The following is a 13759-nucleotide window of genomic DNA, read 5'->3' as shown; positions in this document are numbered from 1 at the left end:
TTGATAATGTAGCATGTACCTAGGTAATGTATAGGATAAGTATAAGAGTTTTGTTATTACGGTTGTAGAATGATGTTTAAATTGGTTATAAGTATGAAATGAAACTAATATGACATATTTGATTAAAGTATACTATGACTGTTATTTATTTGTGAATTAGTTATAAGTTATTCGATATGTCCAGTAATGCTCCATAACCCTGTTCTGGTGACGGTTTGGGGTTAGGGGTGTTACATAATCTTTATAACTTAATTAGATATAATTTTGTCATCTAATTTTACAATGACATTAATTAGTCCAAATAGTTAACAACCTTAACTATTTATGATTAAGATGACTTAAATTCTCTTAAAAACACTTTTTTAACATAAAAAAAAAATCTATTTCAACATGATAAATTAGAAAGGGTAATTTTTTAAGAATCACTTCAATTTTTTTTGACTTAAGGATGTAAAAAGCCCTCAAACTTTTTCAGAAAAAGTAATTAAGTCCTCTTCTTTTTTTCACTCAATTGAGCACTTGAACTTTCAAAATTCATCAAAAGGTCATCAAATTTCTTTATATAAAAAAAGCAACTAAGCCATTGTTTTTTTCAGTCAATTGTGTACTTGAAAAGACCCTTAAAATTTTTCAAAAAGCTAAGCTCATGTTCTTATTAAAATTAGAAAAAATTATAAAATATTAAATTTAAAAATATTAGATTTTAATAAATAATTAAAATTTTATTAAAATAGAATTTTTTATAAAATCGTAAAAGAATATAAAATTTTATAAAAATCGTAAAAGAATATAAAATTTTATAAAAATCATAAAAAATATAAAATGCATTAAAAAGTCGCTTTAACAATTAACTTTAACTATTGATCGTTAAAGTTAACGACCCTTATTTTTCAATTAAAATTATCATGTGTTGCAACACAACATGACATGTATGAAAAATAATAAAAATAAAATCAATAAAAATTATAGAAAAATTATAAAATACTTCTTTTGGTACAATAATTTTATAATTTTTTACTTAAATTTATATTTCTTTACATTTTGTATAATTTTCTTACAACTTTATAAAATTTTATATATTTTTATATTTCTATATATTTTATTGTTTTATTACGATTTTATATTTTTCTCATTTTAATAATTTTTAATATTTAATATTTTATTAAATTTATTAATATTTATAACTTTGATTTATTTTAACTTTTAATTTTTTCTAATTTCTAATAAAAGCGGGGCTTAATTGCTTTTTTGAAAAAGTTTTAAGGTTTTTGATGTATTTTGAAAGCTGATGCACCCAATTGAGTGCAAAAAGTAGGGGTTTAATTGCTTTTTTTGAAAAAGTTTGAGGGTATTTTTATGTATTTTGAAAATTTAAATATTCAAATGAATGCAAAAAATGCAGGAGCTTAATTACTTTTTTGAAAAAATTTAACATCTTTCGCATCATTAAACCATTTTTGTAACAATTTCTCATTTAATTTGATAAAATGTTTGATTTTTTAATAAAAAGGATTATTTTAAATATAATTTAAGGAATTAAAATAATATTAAAAATGGTTAACAAGGGTCGCATAAAAATAAAGGCATGGCAACGATGTTTCTAATTTTAACAACAATCACATGCTATGATATTTATGATGGCACTCAACCAAGAGACGGATATAATAAAGAGACACGATGTTTATCATTCAAGGTGTGGGAGATTTAATTAACATTTATACTTTTCCTTTTTGATTTAATGCTTAAAACAATTTATAGTTTTCTCTAATCTATAAATAGGAGGATAATAAATTTTAATGTACTTGAACCCGCGTCCTCCTCAAGATATAATCATGTCAATTAAGCTAAAACTTAATTGAAAACCTTTAATCTTTTAAAAGAGTTGAATTAACTATTAACCTTTTAAAAGATTTGAATTGTTATTTTTAATAAAAATACTGGTTAAAACATTAAATTTTAAACATGGCAGATCTCATGGCAATTCACGCGTATTTCATGATATATTTTTATGTTTATATATTTTTAATATTTTTATAATTTTGAATCAATTTTTGACATGGCGTATAAGACAAATTATATACACATCACTTCTCTAGTTGCTGCAAGTGCCACTATATTAATCTTTTCACTCCTCAATTGCAACAATAAATACAATTATGAGTAAACAACGTTATTGAAAAAGCGAACTATATATTAGTAAATGAAGTCCTTGGTTGGCAGGGCTGAAGCCAAAAAATTATTTTAGGGAAAGAAATTAAATTTTAATATTTACGATAATAAAAATATAATTTAATTATTTTAATAGTTTATATTTTTATAATTTTTAAATGATTAAATTAAATTTATATCATTTTAAAGGGTCTAAATTGTAATTTTACCTTTACTAATTTTAAATTTTAAATTTTAATTTTTTTTTAAAAACTTAAATAAAAAATCTTTATTTTAGGACACCGGACCCTACGAACCCCTTAGCTACACCCCTACTTGGGTGGATATAAAAGGCTTTTGCCATATTTGAATCTCCGAAAAGAAAAAGGTGTTGCTATAAATATTATGCAAAAGATTAAACGAATGTCTATGTTACATATATGGATGTAAATCTAACATCGTTCACTTTTTTCCAATATTCTTATATATTTTGAAGGGTGTTAGAGAGTCATATTTCTACATTTATATTTGGATATTCGTCGTGAATTAAGGGTGTAAGTTCGAAAGTTATTCAAATTTAAAATAGGAAAAAATCAAATTCGATTTGATAATTATCAATTGAGCTTGTGTTCAAATAAATTAAATTAATGATTAAATTAAAGTAAAACATATTAATGTTTGATTTAATTATCCTGCGAGCATAATCGACCTTTAATTAAATCATTGTTATCTCCTATGCAATTCCATAATAAATATATAGATAAGCAACTTTGTACACATCACTTCTCTAGTTGTTGCCACCGTCACTACCACCATATTAATTTTTTTCACTCCTCAACTACAACAATAAATATAATTATGGGTAAACAACATTACTGAAAAGTGAACTATGAGTCAATGAGAATGCCTAGTTTAGGAATGCTTATCAAAAAAGCATTTTTGGGGAGAAGTTAAAATTTTTAGCTTTTGAAAAAAGTATTTTTGGGTCAATTTTTAGATTGGGAAAAACATTTTTTTCTCTCAAAAGTAGATTGTTTAAGAATGCTTTTGTCTCCAAAGTGTTTTTTGTCGCCAAAGTGTTTATTAGATGCAATACTAAACAGACCTAAAGTCCTTGGGTGCAGAAGCCAAAAAAAAAAATTAGGAGAAGAAATTAAATTATAATTTTTATGATAGTAAAAATTCAATTTCACCATTTGCATAGCATATATTTTTATAATTTTAAATGATTAAATCAAAATTTTATCATTTTTAAGGGTATAAAAATGTAATTTTATCTTTACTAATTTAAAATTTTTAAAAAACTTATATAATAAATTTTTCATTTTAAAAGGGTCGGGTCTGCAAGGCACCCTAACTATGCACTTACTTGGGTGAATGCAATACAAAAAGCTTTTACCATATTTAAACCTCCAAAAAAAAATAGAGAGAATTAAATGTATGTCTATGTTAGAGGGTGGTTGAGCTATAAGATAACATAAATAGAAAACTTGTTGCCGGTGAACCTAGAACTCTCCCTATGTATAAATAAGCAACTTCATACACATCACTTGTCTAGTTGTTGCCACTGCCACTGCCACCATATTAAAATTTTCACTCCTCAATGACAACAATAAATGCAATTATGAGTAAACAACATTATTAAAAAGTGAACTATTAGTGGATTAATGCCTATTTTAGGTATGTTTATTACAAAAATACTTTTTGGGAGAAGTTAAAATTTTCAGCTTTTGAAAAAGTATTTTTGGGCTAATTTTTAGTTTGGGAAAAATATTTTTTCTCTAAAAAAGCAACTTGTTTAGGAATGCTTTTGTTTTGAAAGTGTTTGTTTGTCCCTCAAGTGCTTCTTAGATGTAATATTAAACAAACCCAAAGTTATTGGGTGCAAAGGCCAACAAATTTTTAAAAAAAATGTAATTAAATTTTAACTTTTACGATCGTAAAAATGAAATTTCGTCATTTTAATAATCTATATCTTTATAATTTTTAAAAGATTAAATCAAATTTTATCATTTTTAAAGAAAACCAAAATGTAATTTTACTTTTATTAATTTAAAATTTTAAAAACTTAAATAGAAAATTTTTTATTTTAAGGGACCAAGCCTACAAAGCACCCTAGCTACGCCCCTACTTGGGTGGATGCCATTCAAAAAGCTTTTACCATATTTGAACCTTCAAAAAAACTTTTGCTATAAATATTACGCAGAGGATATGTTTATGTTACATGATATAGATGTAAAAGTAGGATCGTTCACTTTTTTCCAATATTCTTATATATTTTGAAGGGCGTTAGAGAGTCTTATTTTTATATTCATATTTGGATATTCGTAATGAATTAAGGGTGTAATACTTGAGTTCGCAAGTTATTCAAATTACAAATAAAAAAAATCAAATTTGATTTGATAATTATCAATCGAGCTCGTGTGCAAACAGTTTGAATTAGTGATCAAATTAAGTCAAACATCTTAATGTTTGATTTAAGTATCTTGCGAGCATAATCGGCCTTCTTATATATTATTATATATAAATTAATATATTCATAATCTCAAGTGTCACTTGATTGAGTGACTTTAATCGTGTTTATTATTTAGGCTTTATTCTATTTTTGTATTTAAAAATAAAAAGCATGGCAATGATTTTCTAATTTTAAGCCACCTATTAACAACAAGCACGTGCTATGATAATTATGATGGCACTGAACTAAGAGATAAGAAGAACAATGGCAGTACTAGAAATTTTCACATAATTCATGGGTTAAAAGCAAAGAAAGTCTACTCTATAAATATCATCCCATGTGCTTGCTAATAGGTAGGTTAAAATTAGAAACATATAAAAAGAGTAAAAAAGAGTAAAAGAGATTTAATTAACACCCAATCATAAATTAGATCATTAATATTTATATTTTTTATCAAATTAATATTTATTTATTTCTGAGCTAAATTTAGGGTGAGTTTGGATGGACGATGCGTTTACTTGCGGTTAGTGTAAAAACAACGATGGCGGTGAGATTAGATACTGTAACGATACTGTAGCGTGAGACAAAAAATAAGCTAAACGCATCGCACCGCACCCAATCGCCCATCCAAACCCACCATTAGTCTTTAATTTTTTGACCGAAATGTTAAATTTAAAAAATGGCAAATCCCCATTTTTTTTCTCCAAGCCATTTATTTTTTATATTTTGTTTTTTTCAGCAGCGGTGTTAACCTCCGAGTTGGTTATCGCCTGCATTTTTCCTCTCTCATTACCCTTTTATTTTTTTCTTCTTTTCATTCACTACACATGTATTTTATCTTTTCAGTTTGTAGATTTATTGTATTTTATCTTTTCAGTGTGTAGATTTATTGTAATAAATGATTTCACATGTTGATTTAGACTCGTGTTGTCTTAAATTTTATATTTTTTATTTGTTTTTTCATTTTTAATAAGTGTTCAGTTTTAGAAATTTTTGTCTGCTCTTACAGTACATTTTTTAGTTTTGCTTATGCATATTTATATTAGTTTTACAAGTGATTTTAGAGATAATTTTGTTATCGTATTCTCTAATTTAATGAATGCTGGATTCTTTTGTCGATTTTTGCTCACCACTTAAGACCATCCAGGCCTGATTTCCTTATTATATTAAGTACTTGCAATCACTCTAGATACGTGGTGCTTCAATTGTAACAAAGCCAATTGTCAACGTATCATAATGTTCTATTAATGCTGAGGCTAAAACTTTATTGTATTGATGAAATTTGTCCTTCACCATCTACGACAAATATTTACTATTTTTTCTTTAAATTATATGGCTCCATTTATTGATTGAATTAATGAATTTACCTTTTAAAAGAAAAAGACAGATCCCATGGCGTTTCACGTGTATTTCATTATATATATTTTTTAATTTTAAATTATTTATTGACATAACATATAAAATAAATTGTGTCATCTCAACATAAAATACAAAACAATCTATCCCTAAAACTTTAATACAAAACAAAATTTTCACAAACAGTCTTAAATATTAAATTTAAATATTAATAATAATTTAATAAATTAACATATAATATACAAGCCACAACAGGCTTGCCTTTTGCACCATGATAGTTTAGTCCTAGTCTTATTGCTCCAAAATGAATGTGGGAGTAGCCTGCTTGTATCCATTCCCTGGGAAATTCTGAAGGAATTTCAAGTTCAGAGGAGGAGGCAGAAATAGGATAACTATCAAACCTAAAGGCTTGAATACACTCTTTTACTTGTTTAGAAGTACTATGAATCAAAGTTTTTATAGACCTAATAGGAGAAAAATGAGCTTTTTTATAAGTAGAATAAGGATTTACAGTGGAAAGATCTATAGGTTGAACCTTATCTTCCTCCTTAAGATAATCTATCTCATACAAAGAAGAAATTTTTTTAGCAGAATGTGACTTTAACATTTCCTTAATCCAAGGAAATTTAGTGTGTTTGTTATTTGTGGCTTTCTAAATTCTCGTATTTTCTCTCTGGATTTTTTTTCTAGGACAAGTAAAAATTATGAGTTACCAATGAGTTTTAATAGAGTATGCTCTGTGCTCGCCATACACATGAATCCTGCACATCAGAAATATTAAACTTTGACCAAAGATGTCAATGCTATTGAGGATTTAGAAAGTTAATAGGATTAAGGATTTGTAGCTAAAAGGCAGTGTTTGTTTTAATAACCAAAAGGAAGGAATGGTCAGTATTTTGGCATAACATACTTGCTACAAGTTCTTTGTTTCACAGTTATTTGTTTCAAAACCCATATATCTGTTATTTTGTCTTCTTGTTGCCGTTGAGTCCAGGGAGGACGTTAGGCGCTGTGTGAAGACGATAAAGATAATAGACGCTCTTAGGTATCAGAAACAAATATTATGGAACAAACATAGTGTCAATTTCAAGGTAAAACTTATAATCATATTACGCATATAGACTCTAGAAATGAAAATAACATTTCATTTTTGAGTATGGGTATAAATAGTCTTGTGGATATAACTTTTTTTTATTTTGGTAAATTATATAAAAATGTCGTAATATAGAAGAAAAAGTTAATAATATAGCAAATATTAAAAATTTAGACTTAAACCACGAGTCTAAAGAAATATTAACTCGATGTAGATTTAAGTCCTTTATATTATGGTAATGGTAAGGATAATATTTTAGTTTTGTTCGAGGAAGAAAACATTTCTTCCGATGAATCGACATCTATGTTAAAAATTATAAAAACGTAAAAAAGAAGAAAATCAACAACAAATATATGATTTCCAATCCTATAAAAATCTTATAGAACATTGGAAAGAAAAATTTACTACTACAAAAGATCAACTAGAAAGAGTTGAATATTTAAAATTAATAGAAGAACTTTATGAAAAACATAAAGATCTATTTTCTATGTTTAATTATCATTATATGTTAAAATATGATGATACAGAAAGTAGTAATGCGAGTAATTCTGAAAACATAGAATTATTCAAAAATCAATCTGATGAAGAAAAAACTTTAATAGATCGGGATGAAGACATAAAAGTCTCTATCTATAATTCTGATGAAGAAAAAACTTCATCTGAAGAAGACATAAAATGTCAAGAAGATTGTTTATCTCCTTAGTATCCATGAGTTCTGGAATTTCTATTTCTTCTTCTTCAGATGAAGTTTTTTCTTCATCAGAATTATAGGGCCTACTTCGAATTTTTTCGGTTTTACTCGAATTTTGCGCACCCCTAGCTGTGTGTCCCTACTTCGAATGTCCACACGGCGCCCGTGTCTCAGCCATGTGACCCTTGCAGTGTGAAAAATTCTATCTTTTTTCATGAAGTTCTAAATGTTTCCGATTTAGTCCTGAATTGTTTCTAAAGTGTACCTAAGGCCTGGAGGGCTCAAATAATGGACTTTATGCATGAGTTTGATTGAATTATGCCATGATTTACAAAATGGTTGAAATTGAATGTTTTAAGTTAAAATTTTTCGGCAATGCTCCGTAACCCTATTCCGGTAACAGATACGGATTAGGGGTGTTACATAAACACCTTGTGTGCATTGCTTTCTTGTGGATTTTCTGTTCGATTTGAGAGTAAAGCTGACTTGGATGAATTTAACGCAACAAATTCGCTTAAAACTGCAAAATTTGTCAGCTTAAAATTCGATACTATCAGCTAAATATGATGAGAGCAATGGTTTGTGAAGGATCAAGGCTGTTGTTACAAGTGGCTCAAACAAGACCGAGTTTGAATAGATTTGTCGCTGGCTAGTTATGGACACCAGTGAAAATGTCGCATGTGTGATGCCCGATATTGAGAGACTGTATGAGTTTGGTGGTAATGTTATCCATGCATGTGATTGCAAGTCCAGTGAAAATGTCAAGGGGCGGAAAGTACTTGTTGATTGTGGCAAGCTTTGTTTTTTAAGTTAAAAGAAATAAATTCGTTCTAAATTTTCATATCAAATATGACATTAAAATGCCATTGTTTTTAATGGGAGTTAAGAGCTGTATAACCATAACATACAAAAGTTTTAAAATTCGATCACCAAAACCTACTCTTAAATAAACATGTGACTGAACTTCCAGCATGTTGGTTTACAGCCAACTGAATCGCGCACTATTCCATACCATTCAGAGTTTATTCAATGTTTTCTATTCTGAGCTTTCCCCTGGCTCATTCGGTGCTCTAAAGAATAAACAATTTTTTTATACTTTCCAAAATACCCTTCAAAATATGTTATATTTTTAATATAACATTTTTAATATTTTGTTAAAAAAGTCTACTTGAAAAAAATATAAAATGCTTAGGTTGATTAAATAATAATAAATTAAAAATATTATATTATATAATTTTAATATCAAACATCTTATAAATGGTAATATAATGGTTTCTAAAATAATATTTTAATAATATCTTTAATTATTAAATAAATTATTATCTTACTAAAATAAATTTTAAAATAAAATATGATTTTATAATAAAGGATAAAATTGACATTTTGTTTATTCTTTGCATATTCTGTAACCCAAACAATGTATTACTCTATTCCTCATCTATTACATTCCACCCAACCAAATTGCATAATATCTCTATTCAATTCCCACCGAATACCATTCCATTCCTTCTCTATTTCATTAGAGCGAATTTAACAAAAACTAGAAAGACTAACTTGTAGATAAGCATGTCTTAATGGTAAGGTTGATCAGATTCTTCTTCTATTGTCCACTCGTGTTTTCTTGGGTGTAGGTCCGGCTTGCAAATGTTCAGTGCTTGATTGAATCTAAAGCAAGAAATTGTAGAGTATAGGTTAAAAAAACAAAAAGTCATATTACTATGAAAATATAACATAACTAAAAATATTTCTCTAAAGACGAGACAATCATGCAGTTCAGAGATTTATCACCTTCTTGAGTTTGTCCCTAACCGTTTTAACCGTCTGATTCATTGACTGGGAAGGGAAGTAGTCCTGAAAGCAGTCCCCATATCAGCATAGAGCAAATATTTATCACACAAATTCCACAACCATGTATACTATTCTTATATTACTATAGCAACCAAGGCATTAATAAAGAACTCTAGCAAAAGCAAAGAAAGCAATGGTGAAAAACAACGCAACAGTTAACCGACAAACACCTATATTAAACTTTCTCCAATCATAAAACACCTAATTCATTTCTAGTTATTCGGCCGCGTATGCATTGATTCGAGTCAGATGTTAATATAAAATAATAATATTTTATATAATAGCACTTATAGCGCCAATATGAGTTACTAAATATTTTGAAACCAATTCAAAATCTCAGTATGCAGTTTCCATATAAGTGGCATATATAAATATAAAATGCATATTCGTAACTATATTCATGTAAAAATGATAAAAATATAAAAAGTACTCGACTGACAGAACCTATTCTTGGTAAGAAGTTAAACAACATTTCAGCAACCCCATCAAACACTTGAGCATTCTAACACCCACAAATTTAAAAGAACATCTAGATCAAAATGCTTTAGCATGTTTGGCTCAATTGTTTCAAAGAGGAGTGAAACTTCTAGATCTTTAGGCGTACGTCTACATTCAAATCTGAGCAATAATTAAGAAAAAGGAAAGAAAATAATGGAAGGTAACAACAAACTTTCCTTTAGAAGAAGTTCCAACAATTTATTGTTTGTTTCCACCAGTAAGTCTAAAACAAGAACCAAAATGTGAAACTCAAACACCCAAAGATTAGCAAGGCTTTTTTCTCTCTTTAACACCCTTTCTGACATTTCATTTATGTTAGGGTGACGGGAAAATGCTACAATCAGCACCTAAATGTAATCCCAATAAATCCATTTTGACCAGTAACAAAACCCAATCCATCTGAGTCACAACAAAATGGATTACACAAACAAAGCCCTAAATTAAAGCATTATAATACACAGCCAGATGCACAATAAAAGAAGATTATACATACTCAGGAATGACATGTACTCTGTCCTAATTCAATCAACTGGACCTAACTTAATTCAACTGGGGTCAGCAGCTGAAAGGCATTTACAAACTTAGCCTTACAACATGCTTCATCTAAGTCATAAACAACTACTAGAATACCATGTAGTGCCAGTGAACTTCACTGGTCAAATTGTAATAAAGAGGAAGAAGAAAGAAATAAAATGAGTTAATTTTTGCTTTCAAACAGTAAACAAGTTAAAGGATTAAAATCTGGGATGATGTTGTTAGAAAGTATTCCACACCTTGTCAGATGACACTCTTGTTATTCGAGCATTATTACTGTGAGACCTGAACTCTGCATCCCCAACATCCCTAAGGAGAGGAAAAACCATAGTTTATTTAGAGAAAGAATGCAAAAAGGAAATAATGATGACAGTAGCAACATGAATTTGAACAGTGTACTACCTCAGTCGATTATTAATCTGGTTAGGAATATGATGAGATGAAGCAGGAAGTGATGGAGCCTCATTGGAAGAGAGCACGCGATGAACTGGATGCCCTTTAGATCTTTGAGCTGATATCACAGCATAACAACATAACATGCATGAGGATTTATAATCACAACTAGAAAGCAGTTCCTATTTGAAACATGGACATTCTTTTTTCCAATTATATGTAAAAGATAGGTACGTCAAAAAGCTAAATTTTTAGAGTAATGTATTAAGCATACAATTCAATCTTGCAAGGATTTCTTTCCTTCTGCCTTCTAACTTATCTTTGGTGTCATCAAGGCTTTCAAATTGAGGAGCATATGAGACCAGCAAATGATTCCCCAAGAACACAAACTCGTCCAATTTTCTCTTCGCAAACCTAATGGATTAAATGGTTAACAAAATATATATTCAGTTTTTCACCAATTTCCATGGTTGCATATTGAAATTAGCTTTCCAACAGAGGTATATTATTGACTAAGTACATGAAACAGTGTGACAGTTATTGGAGGAAAATGTTAGAAAAGGGTCAAGTTCAATGACCTGGCATTGCTAATGAGTCGAAATTTGATCCAATAAACATCAGTAAATTGCTCACAATCTTCTGCATCCATTGGTTTACATCTGAAAGGCAAAACAAAATGTGAGCATAAGCATCATCAAAAGTTTTCTTCAAATAATTAAAAATGGAAAGGAAAAAATAAAAAAGGAGAGAGAACTTACTTACTCTTCAACGTCTCCGTAATTAGCAAAGAGTTTCAGCAAATCATCGCCACATCCCAACGCGGGAACGTTCCTCACAATCAAATATCTGTCAACCAACAATTCAATTTCATTTTTGGTTGTTTGTGGCAAGATAGATTTTAGCTTCAACAGTTTCAATTGTAAGACTTTTTGATGATTTGTTGGTGAAATAAAATGAACTTGAATTCTTCAACTGGAAACAATTGGTAAGTAAACAAGGATAGGATTGACCTGGATTCGTCGCAGACTGTATAGACGCGAACCGCTGGCGGATCTTCTTTGTAACGAGGCATGTTGAAAATTGTTGGCTTTTTACCTCCAAAACTCACCACGCACTCCCCGCGCCAACGCTGACCCTTTTGTCGATTGTCTGCAAATATCGATGTATCGTTTTAGGGTAAACCAACTGGGCTGTTTTTTTTTCTTTCAACTAACTATCACTTTTTAAATAATAAATTTAATTATATATACATATTATATTATATTGATTTACATATAATTTTAAAATATAAAATTTACAGATTTACAAATAATTTCAATTTATTTCTAATTCTAAAATTTTAAAAAAATATAAAACCACATAAATATTTTCAAAAATATAATAATAAATTTAAAATATATAAAAATGTTGAAAATAATAATATATAAAATTTTAAAATATATAAGAGACTTTTACTGTGCTTCTCTAAATAAGATACATATTTATTTATACATATCTCGTCCCAAGGTGAAGGTAATTTATGAAAATATTTGTTTTTTCAAAATTCTATATTTTCATTTTTTAATTTTTAATTTTGATATTCATGAAGAATAATATCGTAAATGTAATAGTCATTGTAAAGTAAGTACTTTCTAGACATACATGGCAAAGAAGGGTATCTATAGACCCGACAACTGCAAATGGCTTCCTAAAGAAAGGGATTATGACATTAAGCAAAGGGATGGATGATGAGGAAAAGATAATAAAGGCATGGCAATGATGTTTCTAATTTTAACAACAAGCACATGCTATGATGGCACTGAACCAAGAGATGAAAATAACAATGGCAGTACTGGGATTAAAAAAAAGTAATTACCATAAAAATAAAAAAATAAAAAAATTATCACCAAATGGAAAATCTTCACATAATTCATGTGTTAAAAAGGAAAGGTAAATATCATCCCATGTGCTTGCCAATAGGTGGGTTAATATTAGAAACATATAAAAGGAGTACCTGAAAAGTGAAAACCAATGCAAACAGGAAACACAAAGAGAGGATCTTGGAAGTAGGTGATAACGTGTACCTGAAACTCTAATCGTACAAGCGAACGTCGGTTGCCCTAAAGAAGAACCTAAAGCTAGCAGCCAGGTATTACAGATCCTACTTGAAGACAAAATCGGGTCAATAGCGTATAAACTTAAACTTCCAGAGATCCACCCTGTCTTTCACATCAGTTTATTGGAAAGAGAAAATTGGAGATAAGGGAGTAACTAGCACAGACTTACTGCAAAGGAGAACCGACGGACAACCCAAGATTTACCTTGCCTTGCTACCAGATACTCAAATCGTGAAATGTCACAGTTGAGCCATCACGAAGCTACTGATCCAGTGGGCAAATTTGGGACCAAAAGAAGCAACATGGGGGGATTTTTCGGTTCTATAGGCTCAATTGGAGAGAAGGGAGTAACTTGCAGAGACTTACTGGAAATGAAAACTGACGGACAACCCAAAATTTACCTTGCCTTGGTACCCGATACTCGTGAAATGTCACAATTGAACCATCATGCAACTATTGATCCAGTGGGCAAATTTGAGACCAAAAGAAGCAACATGGGAGGATTTTGCTCAGATTTCGGATTTTGATCCTTGGGGTTTAAAATCCTCTTAAGGGGAGAGTATAGTTATCCACTCAACAACATTGGGGGAACTGGGAGAAATTAAACCTAATTTTGACCTAGACCCTAAATTGCTTTAGCAGACTCA

The 13759-nt window shown here is 29.2% G+C and overlaps 1 protein-coding gene across 3 annotated transcripts; it reads right to left on the bottom strand.

Annotated features, from left to right (window-relative positions):
• Positions 1-9080: 9080 nt before the first annotated feature.
• LOC105767166 (uncharacterized) lies at positions 9081-13691 on the bottom strand. Of its 3 annotated transcripts, none has more exons than XM_052630069.1 (10): positions 13282-13691; positions 13080-13159; positions 12027-12165; positions 11779-11862; positions 11595-11675; positions 11291-11430; positions 11026-11134; positions 10863-10932; positions 9532-9594; positions 9081-9408 (listed from the first exon to the last, which is right to left on the bottom strand). In XM_052630069.1, the coding sequence occupies exons 3-10, from the start codon at positions 12086-12088 to the stop codon at positions 9331-9333; spliced, it is 687 nt and encodes a 228-aa protein (XP_052486029.1). In that variant the 5' UTR covers positions 12089-12165; positions 13080-13159; positions 13282-13691; the 3' UTR covers positions 9081-9330. The 3 variants fall into 3 exon arrangements, with proteins under 3 accessions (XP_052486029.1, XP_052486028.1, XP_052486030.1); XM_052630068.1 differs by having other exon boundaries at positions 13080-13156; XM_052630070.1 differs by having other exon boundaries at positions 13080-13156; positions 13317-13691.
• Positions 13692-13759: the final 68 nt, after the last annotated feature.

This window comes from Gossypium raimondii, chromosome 5 (genome assembly GCF_025698545.1).
Source record: "Gossypium raimondii isolate GPD5lz chromosome 5, ASM2569854v1, whole genome shotgun sequence".
Taxonomy (NCBI): Eukaryota; Viridiplantae; Streptophyta; class Magnoliopsida; order Malvales; family Malvaceae; genus Gossypium; species Gossypium raimondii.
The sequence above is the reverse complement of the archived record's forward strand: the minus strand, read 5'-3'. Positions and strand labels throughout refer to the sequence as shown.